This window comes from Candoia aspera, chromosome 3, assembly GCF_035149785.1.
Source record: "Candoia aspera isolate rCanAsp1 chromosome 3, rCanAsp1.hap2, whole genome shotgun sequence".
NCBI lineage: Eukaryota > Metazoa > Chordata > Lepidosauria > Squamata > Boidae > Candoia > Candoia aspera.
Window position 1 is genome coordinate 108,244,897 of NC_086155.1, and position 15,438 is coordinate 108,260,334.

General features: G+C 36.6%; 1 protein-coding gene across 9 annotated transcripts in view; it reads right to left on the reverse strand.

The window, feature by feature from the left end:
- Positions 1-15,438, reverse strand: part of PRRC2C (proline rich coiled-coil 2C) — an 81,743-nt gene that overhangs the window by 18,571 nt on the left and 47,734 nt on the right. For 8 of the 9 annotated variants that reach the window (XM_063298546.1, XM_063298543.1, XM_063298541.1 and 5 more), the window contains 5 exons: positions 11,404-11,505; positions 8,491-8,716; positions 2,976-3,179; positions 2,560-2,672; positions 1,384-1,520 (listed from right to left, as the gene is read on the reverse strand). In XM_063298546.1, coding sequence (XP_063154616.1) covers positions 1,384-1,520; positions 2,560-2,672; positions 2,976-3,179; positions 8,491-8,716; positions 11,404-11,505 — 782 coding nt within the window. The remainder of the gene's footprint in view (positions 1-1,383; positions 1,521-2,559; positions 2,673-2,975; positions 3,180-8,490; positions 8,717-11,403; positions 11,506-15,438) is intronic. The other variant, XM_063298544.1, reaches the window with a different exon arrangement.

Genomic DNA, 15,438 nt, shown 5'->3' on the forward strand with positions numbered 1-15,438 from the left:
CAATGAAGAAAAAACGTTGTCCTAATAATGCTCAAAGCCAGATAGGGTATGTGGGTGCTGCCAGAAGAAACAGAGGACAATTTTTACAGGAATTGGTTCTGAGCATGTATCTGTGTACGCATGGGAGGATTATTTCTGGTGTGCTTTGGATCGTATGGTTCAGAGTATCTTTAATGCAGATGTGTATTTTGTGAGGGTTTCTGCTGCTTTGGGGGGGGGGGGGAGAAATCAGGTCTTTTAAGAGCCTGTGGGCATGTGGTTTCCGCATATGTGGTATACATAACTGAGAAAATTTTTGACAGACAACTGTAAATTTTTATACAGGATATGTTTTGCCAGTATGCATTTTTCTAAACTTCTGTAATTTCTCTCCTGCAAAACAGTCATTTGTCAGGCTTTGTGGGAAGAAATAGATGGTGTGGTATATGGAGGAGAGATCTCTTTTCTCTATCCTCAGTGAGGAGTTTGGTATGGAACAAAAATTGTTATCACAGAGGAGGAGGAATTTAGAAAAAGCAAGAAATCACAGAATAGCCTGAGCAGCAGTACTTTTTAATAGCATCTATTTATCCTGCACTACTGTGAATCAGCAAGCACTTGGGCAAAGCTCAAAGCCATGATTTCATATTCTAAAAATAACAAGCCACTGTTAAAATAATACAGGAGTTGTAAAACAAATCATAGTTTCAATCAATAAGAGATGTTCAGGTTTTTCTGAATTAAGCATCACAACTGAGCTTTCTGATCAGAATATTGTAGGGTGGTGACATTATTGAAGGGGAATAGAACCACCCACAGATACAGCCATGCAAACAAGCCTGAAATGAAAAATAGTATCATCTTCTTCACAGAACTTCAGGAAAGGATTTGTAACACAAGACCTAGACTCAATTAATTAGCAATTGTAATGTACTTACTTAAACTGCATGCCTTATAAAAATGGTTTTAAGCCAAAGCCAACCACTTATTTGAAGATCCTACAACGTTGCAGCATGCAATTCACATGAGTTTCCCCTCCTCACAACTTACAATACTTCAATGCTTCTTTCAGTGTTATAAAAATGATGCAGTTACAAAAAGCCAGTAACATTCTGAACAAAGAAGGTATTTCATAAAATACATGTACTAATACTCTTGAAAGTTCCAAATCTCCTTTCACTGTAAGGAAATCTGAACACTGATTCCTAACAACAACAATCTCAGTCAAATGAATTTATTTGAATTGATGTTGCTAACTTAAGGCAATTTTAAAAAATAATGGGTATTGCACCACTCTTGCACTAATAGGTATGAATAAACTAATTGTGCATACATTTAGGAGAAAAAGACAGAAATCAATATCTTCTGTTTCCTGATTGTTTTCTTCATATTCCAAAGACTTACCTGTAGGGCTGCAGAGAAGAATTAAACAACTCCTGAGCCTGGGAGACAGCAGGTGCTGCTCCTAAACTCAGCTGGGCTTGATGCTGCCCTTGAAGAGGGGCATATATTGGGATTGGTATCTGCTGAACTGAAGTAGGCTGGAAGGAAGAGAAATAATTTAAATATCTATGCAACCCACAGACATAGGAAACTCTCCTGACTGAATCCATCCAGCTAGTACTTGTCTTGTGTCTCAGCAGAGAGAGGTCTTCTCTAGCCTTATGATTTCAAATCCTTTAACTGTAGGTTTAGTTATTTATAACGTTTATATACTGCTTCCCATTTTAAAAATCTCAGAGCGGTTTACAATAAAATGATACATTAGACATTGAACAGTGAACTGGACATTTTAATGTGCTCTGGTAGCACTAACTTGTGGCACCTCAACTAATGACTGTACAGATATTTCATTGCAGGACCAATACTACTACTGCTAGATTTGGTTTATAAGAATTCTGAACAGGCTCAGACATCCCAGCGCTCATAATTCACAAAAATAATCTTGCATATTGGGATTCCTCTTCTCTTTGGATATAACATAAAAAAAAATTCAGTACAGCGAATCCTTGATTTAGCAGCCCTTGATGCATATGCAACACCCACAATTCCCATTGTATTTATGTCATTTGGTTGATAAAATCAAGATTTTGCTATATGCAGCCATTAGTTTTGTCAGGAAGAAAATTTTTTTAAAGTAAGCATCTGATATGGAATAGAAACCATTTTTAATTTTTATTTAAATGCCATTATCCAGCCCACTCCATAATTCTTAAATCAGATACAAATTTTCCCCTCATCAAACCTGCATGCTGGTGGTAAACACAGTTCTCAAGCTCCCTCCAAGATAATTCCCACAATTTTCCCAAGAGTATCTCAGAGAACATTTTTTGTTGGTGAATACCATCACCCCATACTCTTTTTCAGTTCCACCTATCACTAATTCATATTCACTCAGAATGATATATGATTTCCCTGCTGGAGTAATTAAAACCTCCAACTAGCACCAATGCTAGCTTAACTGCTATTGTGAGAGTGATGACGAAAAGCAAGGCTCGATAGGCTTCAAGCTCGATAATGATTTGATATAGGCTGGATATAATTGTAAACTGCTTGTTCCCCAATCCCCACCCTATGTACCTGCGAGAGTCCTGGTTGAAATCCTTGCTGTTGGGCAAGTGAAGGAGGAGCCAAACGTGCATGCTGGGTGTTGAATAGATGAGTCGTATCCATATAGAAAGCAGGAATTTGAGCTACAGGACCACAAGAAAAGATAAAAATTAAACTATAAAAGAAAAGAAAGCCATCTGCCTAGCTGCTAAGTCCATGGGAGGATTTCAAAGGTATAAAAAAATAACTAATTTCTCAACCCTCAGAGGAATTCCAATGCCCTCTTGAACACTAAATTAAGTTTATACGGCTGGGGGAAAATAATAATTTGCATACCAGAAGATATGCAGAAGCTGTTACAAGAGCTGAAGTTAAATTCAGTGACTTAAATTTCAGAGAAAAAAAATGTTTCTAAATATAATGCAATTAATAACCTATCACATTACCTGCTGTTGACTGAGACACATAGACCTGTGGACTTTGCTGTTGTTGGGCAATCAGAGATGGCATACAGCTTAACTGGGAAAAATGACCAGCAGATGCTAAATTGCTTGTTTGTAACTGCTGTGGCTTCACTTTACAGATGTTGGGTGGATCGGAGGTTGTAGTGGTTTTTGTACTCAATGAGGAAGTAGTATATGTTCCAGCTCCTAAGATTAGAAATCAGCAAAGCAAGACTCAAGTTACTGACAAAATATTTTAGCACAATAATCAAAAGTTTGATGTACCTTAATGCAATTGCATTACAGCAATATTTTATTAAAATATTCTCTCAATTTCAGAACATTATTGTACAAGGATACCTCTCCCTGCATGAAGTGGCACAATGGTGAAGCCTCCACGACATGCACAAAAACTCTGACAGAGACACATACAGCAGCTGTGTTCTTCAAGAATGACAATGTTCTTGAATATCTTTAAAGGTCAATCATCTTTACTTGGTGTACTGTTTGCTAAACAAAGGGTTCTTACCATTTTTAGGATTGCATCAGCTATCCTACCTGATATAGTATTGGTTGTTTCAAATGACAGCAACCTATCTCAGCACTTTATTTAAGACACTTTAGATCAGGGTTTCGAGGAACTCTAGGGTTCCATGATAAGTCACTAGGGGTTTCCTGGGAGATCATGATTTATTTTAAAAATTATTTCAAATTTGGGCAGCTCCACATTAAAGAGGTAAGTTTTATTCTTAGTTTAAGAACACTGTTAATGCATATATACAGGCTTACGCATGAAACGAACATCATAATTTTGTATTTGAGCCTGAATATGCAGGGATTCCCTGAGGCCTGAAAAATATTTCAAGGGTTCCTCCAGGGTCAAAAAGTTGAGAAAGGCTGCTTTAGATTATTTTCATAGAAACAGGCAATATACTATCAATGCACACTATGAAATGAATTTATAATTTAAGTTTTAAACCAAAACCAGATAAATAAAAGCTTGTGCATTACTTTTTATGTCTGAATTACCCATTCCTCCATTATAAAAAAGCAACAAATCAGCAAGTTCCTCATAAGAGAATAGAAAGGGGTAAAAACATTTTGGAACAGAGAATGATACAATCTTTTTGTACATTAAAAATAAGATTCCAACTATATATTCTACAGAGTATAAGCTGTTACTGGGAAGTTACTGTCCTGAATGTCTGTCTAATCAAAGTTGATTAAATAAGCAAGGCCTTATGTCAAGGTACTGGCAGGTCATACAAGTGCAGCTATGCAGGCAGCCCTTTCAAGTAATCTAGTCTTTACAGGCCAAAATTGGTGCTTTGAATTGGGCCCACAAATGTCCTAGTAAGGTAAACAGTGCAACTATTACAGAATCCACGTGTGAACTCCAACAAGCACTTGAGCAGACAAATTCTGCAACCCTTGAAGATTCCAAACTATTTTCAAGGATTCCCCAACATTATCAGGATCTAAAAGCCCCACCTCCCACACTGGATCTTGTATAAAATGGAAGGTTAGATAGTAGGCAGCAAAAGTTACAGATCAATGAATCCAGACTCAGTTTCTTTAAAAAAGGGGTCTTCCTACCATGTTCCTAAAGGCAAAAAGAATTACCTCCTCTCTGAAAAGCATTGATTATTTTTGCAATCCATAGCATTTACAAATTTTAATAATCAAGATGGGTAAGGAAAGGAGTAGGATTAGAATTACTTAATACTCTCCAAGTAATATGAACTCCCATAAACATGACAAATAGTAAAATTACAGAAAGGCACAAGGTTACCTATTTCAGATACAGGTACTGATTTTTATCTCTACCAATAGCTTGCATAAGTGGAAAAGTTTTCACAGTAGACTCAGATGATGCCCTAGGTGGATCCAACTGGGATTTAAAATTATGTTGGATCAAAAGTGAGTTGTTTTTATCTGAAAAAAATCTAAGGATTTACTGTTTGTTCCTAAGCTTATATTCATTAGGTCCTCACATTCAGAAGATATAATACCTGGCACTATGTGGACGTAACGGTGACAGAGGAATTTCTTCATTATTATAATCAGAATATAACACTTAGGAAGGATTCTTCTATATTTTTGACAGTATTAATTACAAGTTTTCCAGTACTCTTGTTGAAATTGACCTGGATGTTTTATCACATCCGCTTATTTGCAATACCAAAAAACTGATATAATATTATAATTTGGTTAAGAACCACACTGATAGTCTGCATCATCTATTCATTCCAGGCAGAATCTTGATAGGGCTTTAATAAGGCCACCAGCAACGGCTGTAACACATGTGATGTTTGATTGGAGTGCAATCTATTTTTTTCTTTCAGAAACATTAAGTAATAATTACTTTAGAGGAATGCTTTAAAAACTATTTGGCAGAATTCATTAAGTGGTGAGGGGAACTGAACTATAAGTTGAAAAATTATATTCTATGTTTAGAAATATAGATTAAAATTGTTCAGAAATCCTATTATTATTGTGGAATGGGTCTTAATATTTAAAGGACCCAAAATACATAATAAGTATGTAACAATGTGTTTGCAATGCACTTTCTTTTGGATACACACCTAATTAAAATCATACTGTTAATCTTGTTTAAATACAACGGGTACCAATTTGAAGCATGAAGCAACATCAAAACCCCTGCTCAGAATATGTTGTATTTTAAATTGTCAACATTTAAACATTTTAAATGTTAACTTATTCCTGTCTGAATTTTTGTTGTTGTTTATTCATTCAGTCGCTTCCGACTCTTCGTGACTTCATGGACCAGCCCACGCCAGAGCTTCCTATTGGTCGTCAACACCTCCAGCTCCCCCAGGGACGAGTCCGTCACCTCTAGAATATCATCCATCCACCTTGCCCTTGGTCGGCCCCTCTTCCTTTTGCCCTCCACTCTTCCTAGCATCAGCATCTTCTCCAGGGTGTCCTGTCTTCTCATTGTGTGGCCAAAGTATTTCAGTTTGGCCTTTAATATCATTCCCTCAAGTGAGCAGTCTGGCTTTATTTCCTGGAGGATGGACTGGTTTGATCTTCTGGCAGTCCAAGGCACTCTCAGAATTTTCCTCCAACACCACAGTTCAAAAGCATCTATCTTCCTTCTCTCAGCCTTCCTTATGGTCCAGCTCTCGCAGCCATAGGTTACTACGGGGAACACCATTGCTTTAACTATGCGGACCTTTGTTGTCAGTGTGATGTCTCTGCTCTTAACTATTTTATCGAGATTTGTCATTGCTCTTCTCCCAAGGATTAAGCGTCTTCTGATTTCCTGACTGCAGTCAGCATCTGCAGTAATCTTTGCACCTAGAAATACAAAGTCTTTCACTGCTTCTACATTTTCTCCCTCTATTTGCCAGTTATCAATCAAGCTGGTTGCCATAATCTTGGTTTTTTTGAGGTTTAGCTGCAAGCCAGCTTTTGCACTTTCTTCTTTCACCTTCATCATAAGGCTCCTCAGTTCCTCTTCGCTTTCAGCCATCAAAGTGGTATCATCTGCATATCTGAGATTGTTAATGTTTCTTCCAGCGATTTTAACTCCAGACTTGGATTCCTCAAGCCCAGCATGTCGCATGATGTGTTCTGCGTACAAGTTGAATACGTAGGGTGAGAGTATACAGCCCTGCCGTACTCCTTTCCCAATATTAAACCAGTCCGTTGTTCCGTGGTCTGTTCTTACTGTTGCTACTTGGTCGTTATACAGATTCTTCAGGAGGCATACAAGATGACTTGGTATCCCCATACCGCTAAGAACTTGCCACAATTTGTTATGGTCCACACAGTCAAAGGCTTTAGAATAGTCAATAAAACAGAAATAGATGTTCTTCTAAAACTCCCTGGCTTTTTCCATTATCCAGTGGATATTGGCAATTTGGTCCCTAGTTCCTCTGCCTTTTCTAAACCCAGCTTGTACATCTGGCAATTCTCGCTCCATGAATTGCTGAAGTCTACCTTGCAGGACCTTGAGCATTACCTTACTGGCATGTGAAATGAGTGCCACTGTTCGATAGTTTGAACATTCTTTAGTGTTTCCCTTTTTTGGTATGGGGATGTAAGTTGATTTTTTCCAATCTGATGGCCATTCCTGTGTTTTCCTAATTTGCTGGCATATAGCATGCATTACCTTGACAGCATCATCTCGCAAGATTTTGAACAGTTCAGCTGGGATGCCATCGTCTCCTGCTGCCTTGTTATTAGCGATGCTTCTTAAGGCCCATTCAACCTCACTCTTCAGGATGTCTGGCTCTAGCTCACTGACCACACCGTCAAAGCGATCCCCGATATTGTTATCCTTCCTATACAGATCTTCTGTATATTCTTGCCACCTTTTCTTGATCTCTTCTTCTTCTGTTAGGTCCTTGCCATCTTTGTTTTTGATCATACCCATTTTGGCCTGGAATTTACCTCCAATGTTTCTACTTTTCTGGAAGAGGTCTCTTGTCCTTCCTATTCTATTGTCTTCTTCCACTTCCGCACATTGCTTGTTTAAAAATAATTCCTTATCTCTTCTGGCTAACCTCTGGAATTTTGCATTTAATTGGGCATATCTCCCCCTATCACTGTTGCCTTTTGCTTTCCTTCTTTCTTGGGCTACTTCTAGTGTCTCAGCAGACAGCCACTTTGCCTTCTTGGTTTTCTCTTTCTTTGGGATGTATTTTGTTGCCGCCTCCTGAACAATGTTGCGAACTTCTGTCCAGAGTTCTTCCGGGACCCTATCTACTAAGTCCAGTCCCTTAAATCTATTCTTCACCTCCACTGCATATTCCTTAGGAATATTAGTGAGCTCATATCTAGCTGATCTGTGGGTCTTCCCTAATCTCTTTAGTCTGATCCTAAATTGTGCAAGAAGAAGTTTGTGATCTGAACTACAGTCAGCTCCAGGTCTTGTTTTTACTGACTGTATAGATGTCCGCCACCTTTGGCTGCAAAGGATGTAGTCAATCTGATTTCGGTGTTGTCCATCTGGTGAAGTCCATGTATAAAGCCGTCTCTTAGGTTGTTGGAAGAGAGTGTTTGTTATGCAGAGTGAGTTGTCTTGGCAAAATTCTATCAGCCTATGTCCTGCTTCGTTTTGTTCTCCCAGGCCATGCTTACCTGTAATTCCAGGTGTCATTTGACTGTCCACCTTAGCGTTCCAGTCTCCCGTGACCTGTCTGAATTACAACAGCAATTTTCTTTCCAACAGTTGATTGTACAAAACTTTTATACGACTTCAGAAAGTTAATGATAGTTAATAGATTTTTCACTGATTATCAATATAAAATATCTATATGAGTGCCTTGGTTAAAGAGGAATGATTCCAAGTTTTCAGTACAATATTTAGATAAAAGAAATTTAATTAGAAGGAAACAAAATTAAGTAAATCAAATCAAAAAGTTACACATTGTTTTTTAGAACAGTATTTAACCAAATAATAAACAGAGAAAAGAAACAAAGGGAGCTTTACAAGAAAACGACAGCCAGATGCTTAGTCACATTTATGGTATGGTCTGAAGGTTAATACCTGACAATGAAGTTGTAGGGGTAACAGAAGCTACTGGAATGGGAGGCATCGATGCACTTGAAAAAGAGCTGTATGTACCACTGGTTGGTCCACTGCTACTGCTGCTGTTCCCACCTCCACTGCCATTACTATTACCACCAGTAACAGGAGATGCTGATGATGTAACAGGTGAATTCTTTTCTCCCACATTTGGTGAATTCTCCCATGCTTTGCGAGCAGATTCCATCTGTTCAGAAAAAATAATGGCTTTATTTTAAAACAGGTACTACTTTTCACTGCCATACTGTCGTATCAGTTTTTTCTAGGTAAGTCCCTACTCCTCTAAGTAAATCATCAGGGAAAAACCAATTCCCTTAAAATATTCAATATATAAGTGTTCATGTAGCAGAATAAAAAAAGGATGCAGTGCAGATCAGAGTTAAATATAAGTCTTAATATGGCATACAAAATTGTATAAATAGTTTGTCAAGAACATCTGTTAATAGTACTGCATTGCAAATAAAGCATGTCAACTGTTCTTTCTAAACTGAATCAACTGCCACAGGTTTCTGATGACAGTTCAGTAATGCTTACTGTGTATTTGTATAGCCCAACATATTAACATCATGCATTCCTGCCTTGTATTACTTCTCTGGAAACTGCAACATAGTTTCTGCAATGATCAAATCAATCAAAAGGTGATGTGGATTCAAGTTGTGCATCTCAAATTATGCTTTACTTTCATATTTTAAGAATATAGATCACTTTTTACTGTCAAAATATAATGCTATAGCTTTCAGATAAATGACATCAGATGTCAATCACTATGATACCACAATAATTTTATAGATATTCAAATTTCAGCAGTATACATTTAGTATCAAAATACAGTCAGTTTTATGTAGACATTTACTTACAACCCCTCAAAGGCTTTCTTAAATTATTTTTTCTAGGATACATACTATCCAAGCACAGAAAGGCCATCTATGTGGAGTAGATAAAGATTCCTATATAAATCCTTTTAACTCAGATACTTGGGATAAGGATCATTACTAGGAATCCAATATTGATAATAATTCAACTATTGTAGGATTACCAATGGTGTGTGTCTATGTACTCAGTATCTTCCTACAGACCTTTTCTTTCCACAGTGCAGAGGAATATACATTAGCTAAGTAATTGCTTTTTTCTTAATAACATGTGCCTTTCCAATGGGTTGAAGTATAACATCCATTATAACAATGTTAGATGGAAATTCTAATCCAGAGTATCTGAAGGAAAGGCTGACTGATACCAAACATTCAAACAGTTCATTAGATCAGAAGTTTTCAAACTTTTTCAGGCCACAGAACCTGTTACTTCAAACATTCTCAGAGGTAAAGCTCCTGTAACAGAAAATTGGCTGCATTTGAGTGAACTTTTTTTTTTATCCCCAGTCTGTCAGGGATCCTCATCATTCCCCAGTACACAATTTGAAAACTGTTGCATTAAATCACTGCATGCTTATTAGAAAAAAAGCAGAGATAAAAGAGATACTTTTGTAGAACTATATATTTATTCTAAAAACAGTTCTTCTGTCCAGTGCAGTGTCTACCACATATGTTTCACAAATATTTTAAAGTACTGAGCCTCAGTGTTTCACTTTTTAATTCTGGTCTGTCAAGAAGCTGACTTCTCTATGGATATATACAAAGCAAGTTACTCATATATGCCAACAGAAAATAAGAAAATGCACATCTTCAAAAAATAATAAAAATCCCAACGGAATGTTTCTATTAAATTTACAGAAATTTCATTGACATGAGTTATGCAAAAGCACAGGGGTGTGTGTGTGTGTGTGTGTGTGTGTGTGTGTGTCTGGACTTATGTATGCATTGATGGAAGGATAGATGAATAGACAAAAAGGTAAGATAGAGGGGGATAGAGATGTACTTATATAAGAGCTAAAACTAAGATAGTATCATATTAAAAGCTGTCAATTTATCCACAGAATTATGAATATTAAACAGCTCCTATGCTGAATAAATAATCAGAAATTCTAGTTTTAATGCTAGAATTCTCCAGATATGCCTAAGATGAAAACAATATTTGCAAAACATTGTACTCTGATATAAAACTATTTTATACATCAAGATTGCTAAGAATTTTTTCTGACTTCTCCCTAATTCTGTATTTAGCTTACTGAACCTAATTTCAGAGGAACAAAAACCTTAATTTTTGCTCCTCTGAAATTAAAATTATAAGCCATATTAATTAGAATCCTTACTGGATTCTAATTGCAACCCAGCTGGAAAGGAGGAGAGGAAGAGGGGGAAGAGAGAATTCTAACATTCTTCTTATAGTCCTGGACAAAATTGGTGTCAATCTCCAAATAATACTATGACTTACTTCATAGCAAGTTGAAATGGTATCCAACCGAAATGTATCTTGCCAATATGAAGTTTACCTATCTGCTATCTCTCATATCATCACTAAAGGAACACTATTAACTGCCAAAACAGTAACTGTAAAGAAGTCAACAAATGTTAATCTTTCCATTTCTCAATTTGATGCGTCCTAAATCAGCCAACCAATATTCATCAAATTGCTATGTTCAACAATGTAAATACAAATCAGAACAATTTAATTTTAAAGAAAAGGCTCTATATATTATCTTATACTATCTATAAGCACCTTCTTTTCTATATGTTCTCTGTGGGAAGGGAAATCATAGGTAAATCTCACTGTATATCCTGATCTATATCCAACTATAGGTGGCGAGTAGCAGAGTCTTGGTGTTAGTTACCAAGTGGGGTTAAAATAATACAATGAATAATCTTGTTTTAGTTATCTAAAAAGCAAAAAAGTGTGCCTTTCCCTAATCTACACCAAAATTTTGGTTAAATCCTACCCCAGCATGCAATAGAATGACCCTTAGAGGGACATGGTACATACCTTGAGGGTGAGGTCGACGGTAGCGGGAGAAACTGGAGTTAGGCTGGAGCTCTGTTGTAGAGTCTCCCTCCTAGGGAGGGGAAGGGTGTGGGGCAGGGGCACCTGAAAGGTAGGTAACAGAGATCACATTCTAGCTAGGTCTATGACAAAAGCCCCATCAAAAGCAATTGCTCAAGCAATGCAGCTGAACTAAGCAGTCTTCCAGACTTAAGCACTTGACAGGGAAGCATCAGAAGAGGGGTGGGGGTGGGGAATCTGGTAGATGGGGAAAAAATTATCTGATCATTTATGATCATGGAATATTGTCCATTTCCTTTTGGAATTAAAAAATAATTTCAGGAAAATAAATTTCCTTTAGATTGATCCTCAAAAGTTTCATATGGAAGCGATACGAATATATCTTTGAGACACATTTCCTTCCATGATGTCACAAGAGCATAGAACTAAAATCTTGCAAATATAGCATGATTTTACTTGATATCTCTTCAGTGGGATTCAAAACTTAAGAGGAAGAATTTGAACTTGACTAGAGAACTTAAAAAAGATTTCCCAACAAGTAAAAACAAACAGAACATCAGTGCTCTCTTATTCCTCGTCATTAGGAGTGCTCTAAAATCATCACCCTTACGTGATGCCGCCAGAGAATGGAATGAAGCTAGTTTAACCAATAGAAGTATATGAAGTTTTTAAGCCATGCAACTATCAGGAAACCCAAGGCCAAAATTCAATGCACCAAATTCAGCAGCACCTAAGAATTACAAGGTGTTCTGACTGGATATAATCCAACTCAAAGCTTTAAACTTTTATGAAGAGAAGGAAAGCAACAAACACTATCACAAACCAGAACACAGTGTACTGAATATCATGAAATCCATTTAATAAGAAACAATTAATCCACAAGAAACTCTTGGAGAGATTCTGGAATTCTGTTCCCCTACAAACACACACACACACACTGAATAAGCGAGAGATGGAACTGCAAAGCAAAAGAATAGTTAACCATAATGCTTCCATGTTAAAGGGATACTTTCAATTGCCAGATAACATAGGACACTTTGCAACATCAATTACAGCAGGCAAAATCAAAATCTGTGCAGACTTTGAAAAAAGGGGGCACATGCAGAAGTATTTTTAATTTAATCACCCTTGTAATTAGCACTTTTTCTCTCCAAGTTTAAGGTTATTTTGTATTCACAATTATTTCCCAAATATATTCATGGAATATTTACTTGTTTACATATTAGAGTAAAAAATTAGATACCAGATGGCAAGGAAATCTTATTACAAGATTGATATGAAACTTAAACAATAAACATGTTTGCTTTCAGAATGGTTGTAATTCACATTTATAACAGTCTTAAAACTTGATCATTTAGAGCCCATTGCATCCATTTCCCCAAATTATTCAATTTTTTGTGCTACTCCTATTTTTAAAGTCCTCAAAGAATATGTTTTAAAAACTTTTTCCTTACAGCAGTAAAGGTTAAAGGATCAGAGCAGGAACAAGTCATTTAGGCAGTTAACTGAAATTCCTGCTCTGTCTGCTGATCCAGTGATAACAACAGATACTGTGGAACTATGGCTGGATCAGAAGCATTTTCAGTTTCATGGATCTCTCTCCAAAGCACTATTCCTTCGTTTTCCCCAGAGATTTAGAAAATTAAGTTCATAATGAAGTTTTGACTAAACAGTTCATCCAAATCAGAACTTTAAAGTTTAAATCTATTAAAAAAGACACAATCCTAGACCCACACCCCCAAAAGACAAACAGTTGAGAAAAGAATACGAACACCCAGTAAAAACTTACTCTACCTGAGAGTAAGCATACTTAGTCTAACCTCCACCTATTACTGCAATACGATAATATTTGACAACCATTCTGGAAACTTCCCAGTCCTGATCATTTGAAAGGTAACACACTATTGCCACATGAAATTAATCTGGTAGTTTATGATGAAAGATTAACTCTACCCTCCAAGGATGGTAAATAGGGCATGTCAGAAGTATGTGTGCTACTTATCTCAACTTCAGAATTTGAACAGATATATAAATGCTCTTGTAAGGAATGCCATTAAACCTTTCCAACAGTACCATCTAAATGTGACCGTGTGAAAGCCCTCCTATGTGATAGGACAAGTAGATGATAAAAATATTTAGGGATGGTAAAACAAAGGTGCAATAGCTCATTATAGTGGAGATGTGAAATATTAGTTCTGTCTCTTTGTTCATCGCGGTCAAAGGCTCCCTGCTTGAGCTCTCTCCAGGCTTTGTCCAGGTCTAGCATAGATACAATGCACTCTCTCTGATCCCAATCCACCTCACAGGGTTGTTGTGGAGAAAACAGGAGGCATGAGCATTAGGTATGTTCGCTGCCTTGAATTATATATTAAAAAAAGGCAGGATAAAAATATAATAATCATAATGATCATAAAATGATTCATATAAGGAGCATTCATTTAAAGAGGGATATAGCTACCTTGATCCCTTGAAGTAAGAAGTTTTTTTTTCAACTATAGTTGCAGTTTTGATACAGAATTATAGTTGGGTAAAATGGAATGAGAACTGAACAGTGCAGTGAAAGGAACCACACAAGACATTTCCTAAATGGCAAGAGAATTATATATTTCTTATATATGCACAACTCTATTCTTCCCATTCTAAAATGTCCCTACATCCTGAACAGAAGACTAGGTCAGATCATTCCCTGACAAGTTAGCTATCTTTAGAATAGAAAAAGATGTCAAAGATAAGTACAAAATAAAACTCATTAGTAAAAAATGGATTGGTGAAAGGTGCCCTATGCAAGCACCAAGTCATGTCTGACCTTTGGGGGGGATTACATATAAAAGTAACAGATCATAAAATTAACTGGGTTTATCAATCTGTTGGCTGCTAATTCTGATATGACATAGCAGAATTTAGCTGTATTTAGGGTAACAGGGTCATGGCGTGGATATTCGAGAATAAAAATAGTAAGTAAAATTAATTGGGATGACCAGGGAATTGGCTTAAATGCAATATTATTAACTCTTACCATGTGACAGTATAAAACGGGCAATATAATAACATGTGTTTAACAGTTTCCATGGCCTTTTTAACTTCACTGCATGGGTAAAACCTTAGCCCAAATGGGATATCTTTGTATCTTCCTTCTAAGACTGCGGTAGGAAGAGCATCAAATCGAGTCAAAGAGAACGCCCTCCTATATTTAGGGACTGTAATTTGAGTTAGGTATCTAGCAAATCTAAGGAGGATGAATGAGCTGGTCAGAGTATATCCTTGGGAAGAGATACCAGATCTAATTGGTTATCAGTCCTTAATCTGCAGCCCCAACATTACACTCGTATCTGAATGTGCAGAGTTGGAATAATGAAATCCAAGGAGTTCCCTTTTATTTAGGTACTGCTTTGGGCCAGGATGACACAAAATTGTCAGTGAGAATCCAAGACGTCAGACCTATGGGGGCAAAGAATACTTTGGCCCAATGTGTGAAGATGTATAACTAGGCATTGGTCTCACAGCAACTGATGCCAACCTCATGGCAAAAAATTGTATTTGAGACACAGCAGGGGACAGAAAGAGATGGACATGTATGTACATGTACAAGCATATGCATAAGTACATGTGCTCAACTGAACATATATCTATATATGTAGTTATTTACACAATTCTGTTTTCGGAAGTGATAGATTTAAGAGTGTACTACGTAATTACCCTCAATGAGTATGAAGTTTTAACTATTCCATTAATAACTCAGTAATAAAAAGTGTACACTTCCTCACCACATGGTATTATACATGTTACTTTAATATGCAAAGAACACATCATTGTATCTTGCAGATACCGTTTCAACTTCTAATCTCATTCACTTCCTACAAATTTTAATTGGGAGTATATATGTAACACTATTTAAAATCTATGATTTTATCCTTAGTAGATAAGAGGACTGTAGCTTACTGAATAATATTTTTCTACAGGCATAATGGAAACCTAAAATAATTTAATTTTAAAATAAAATTAAGTAAGCAAATTATA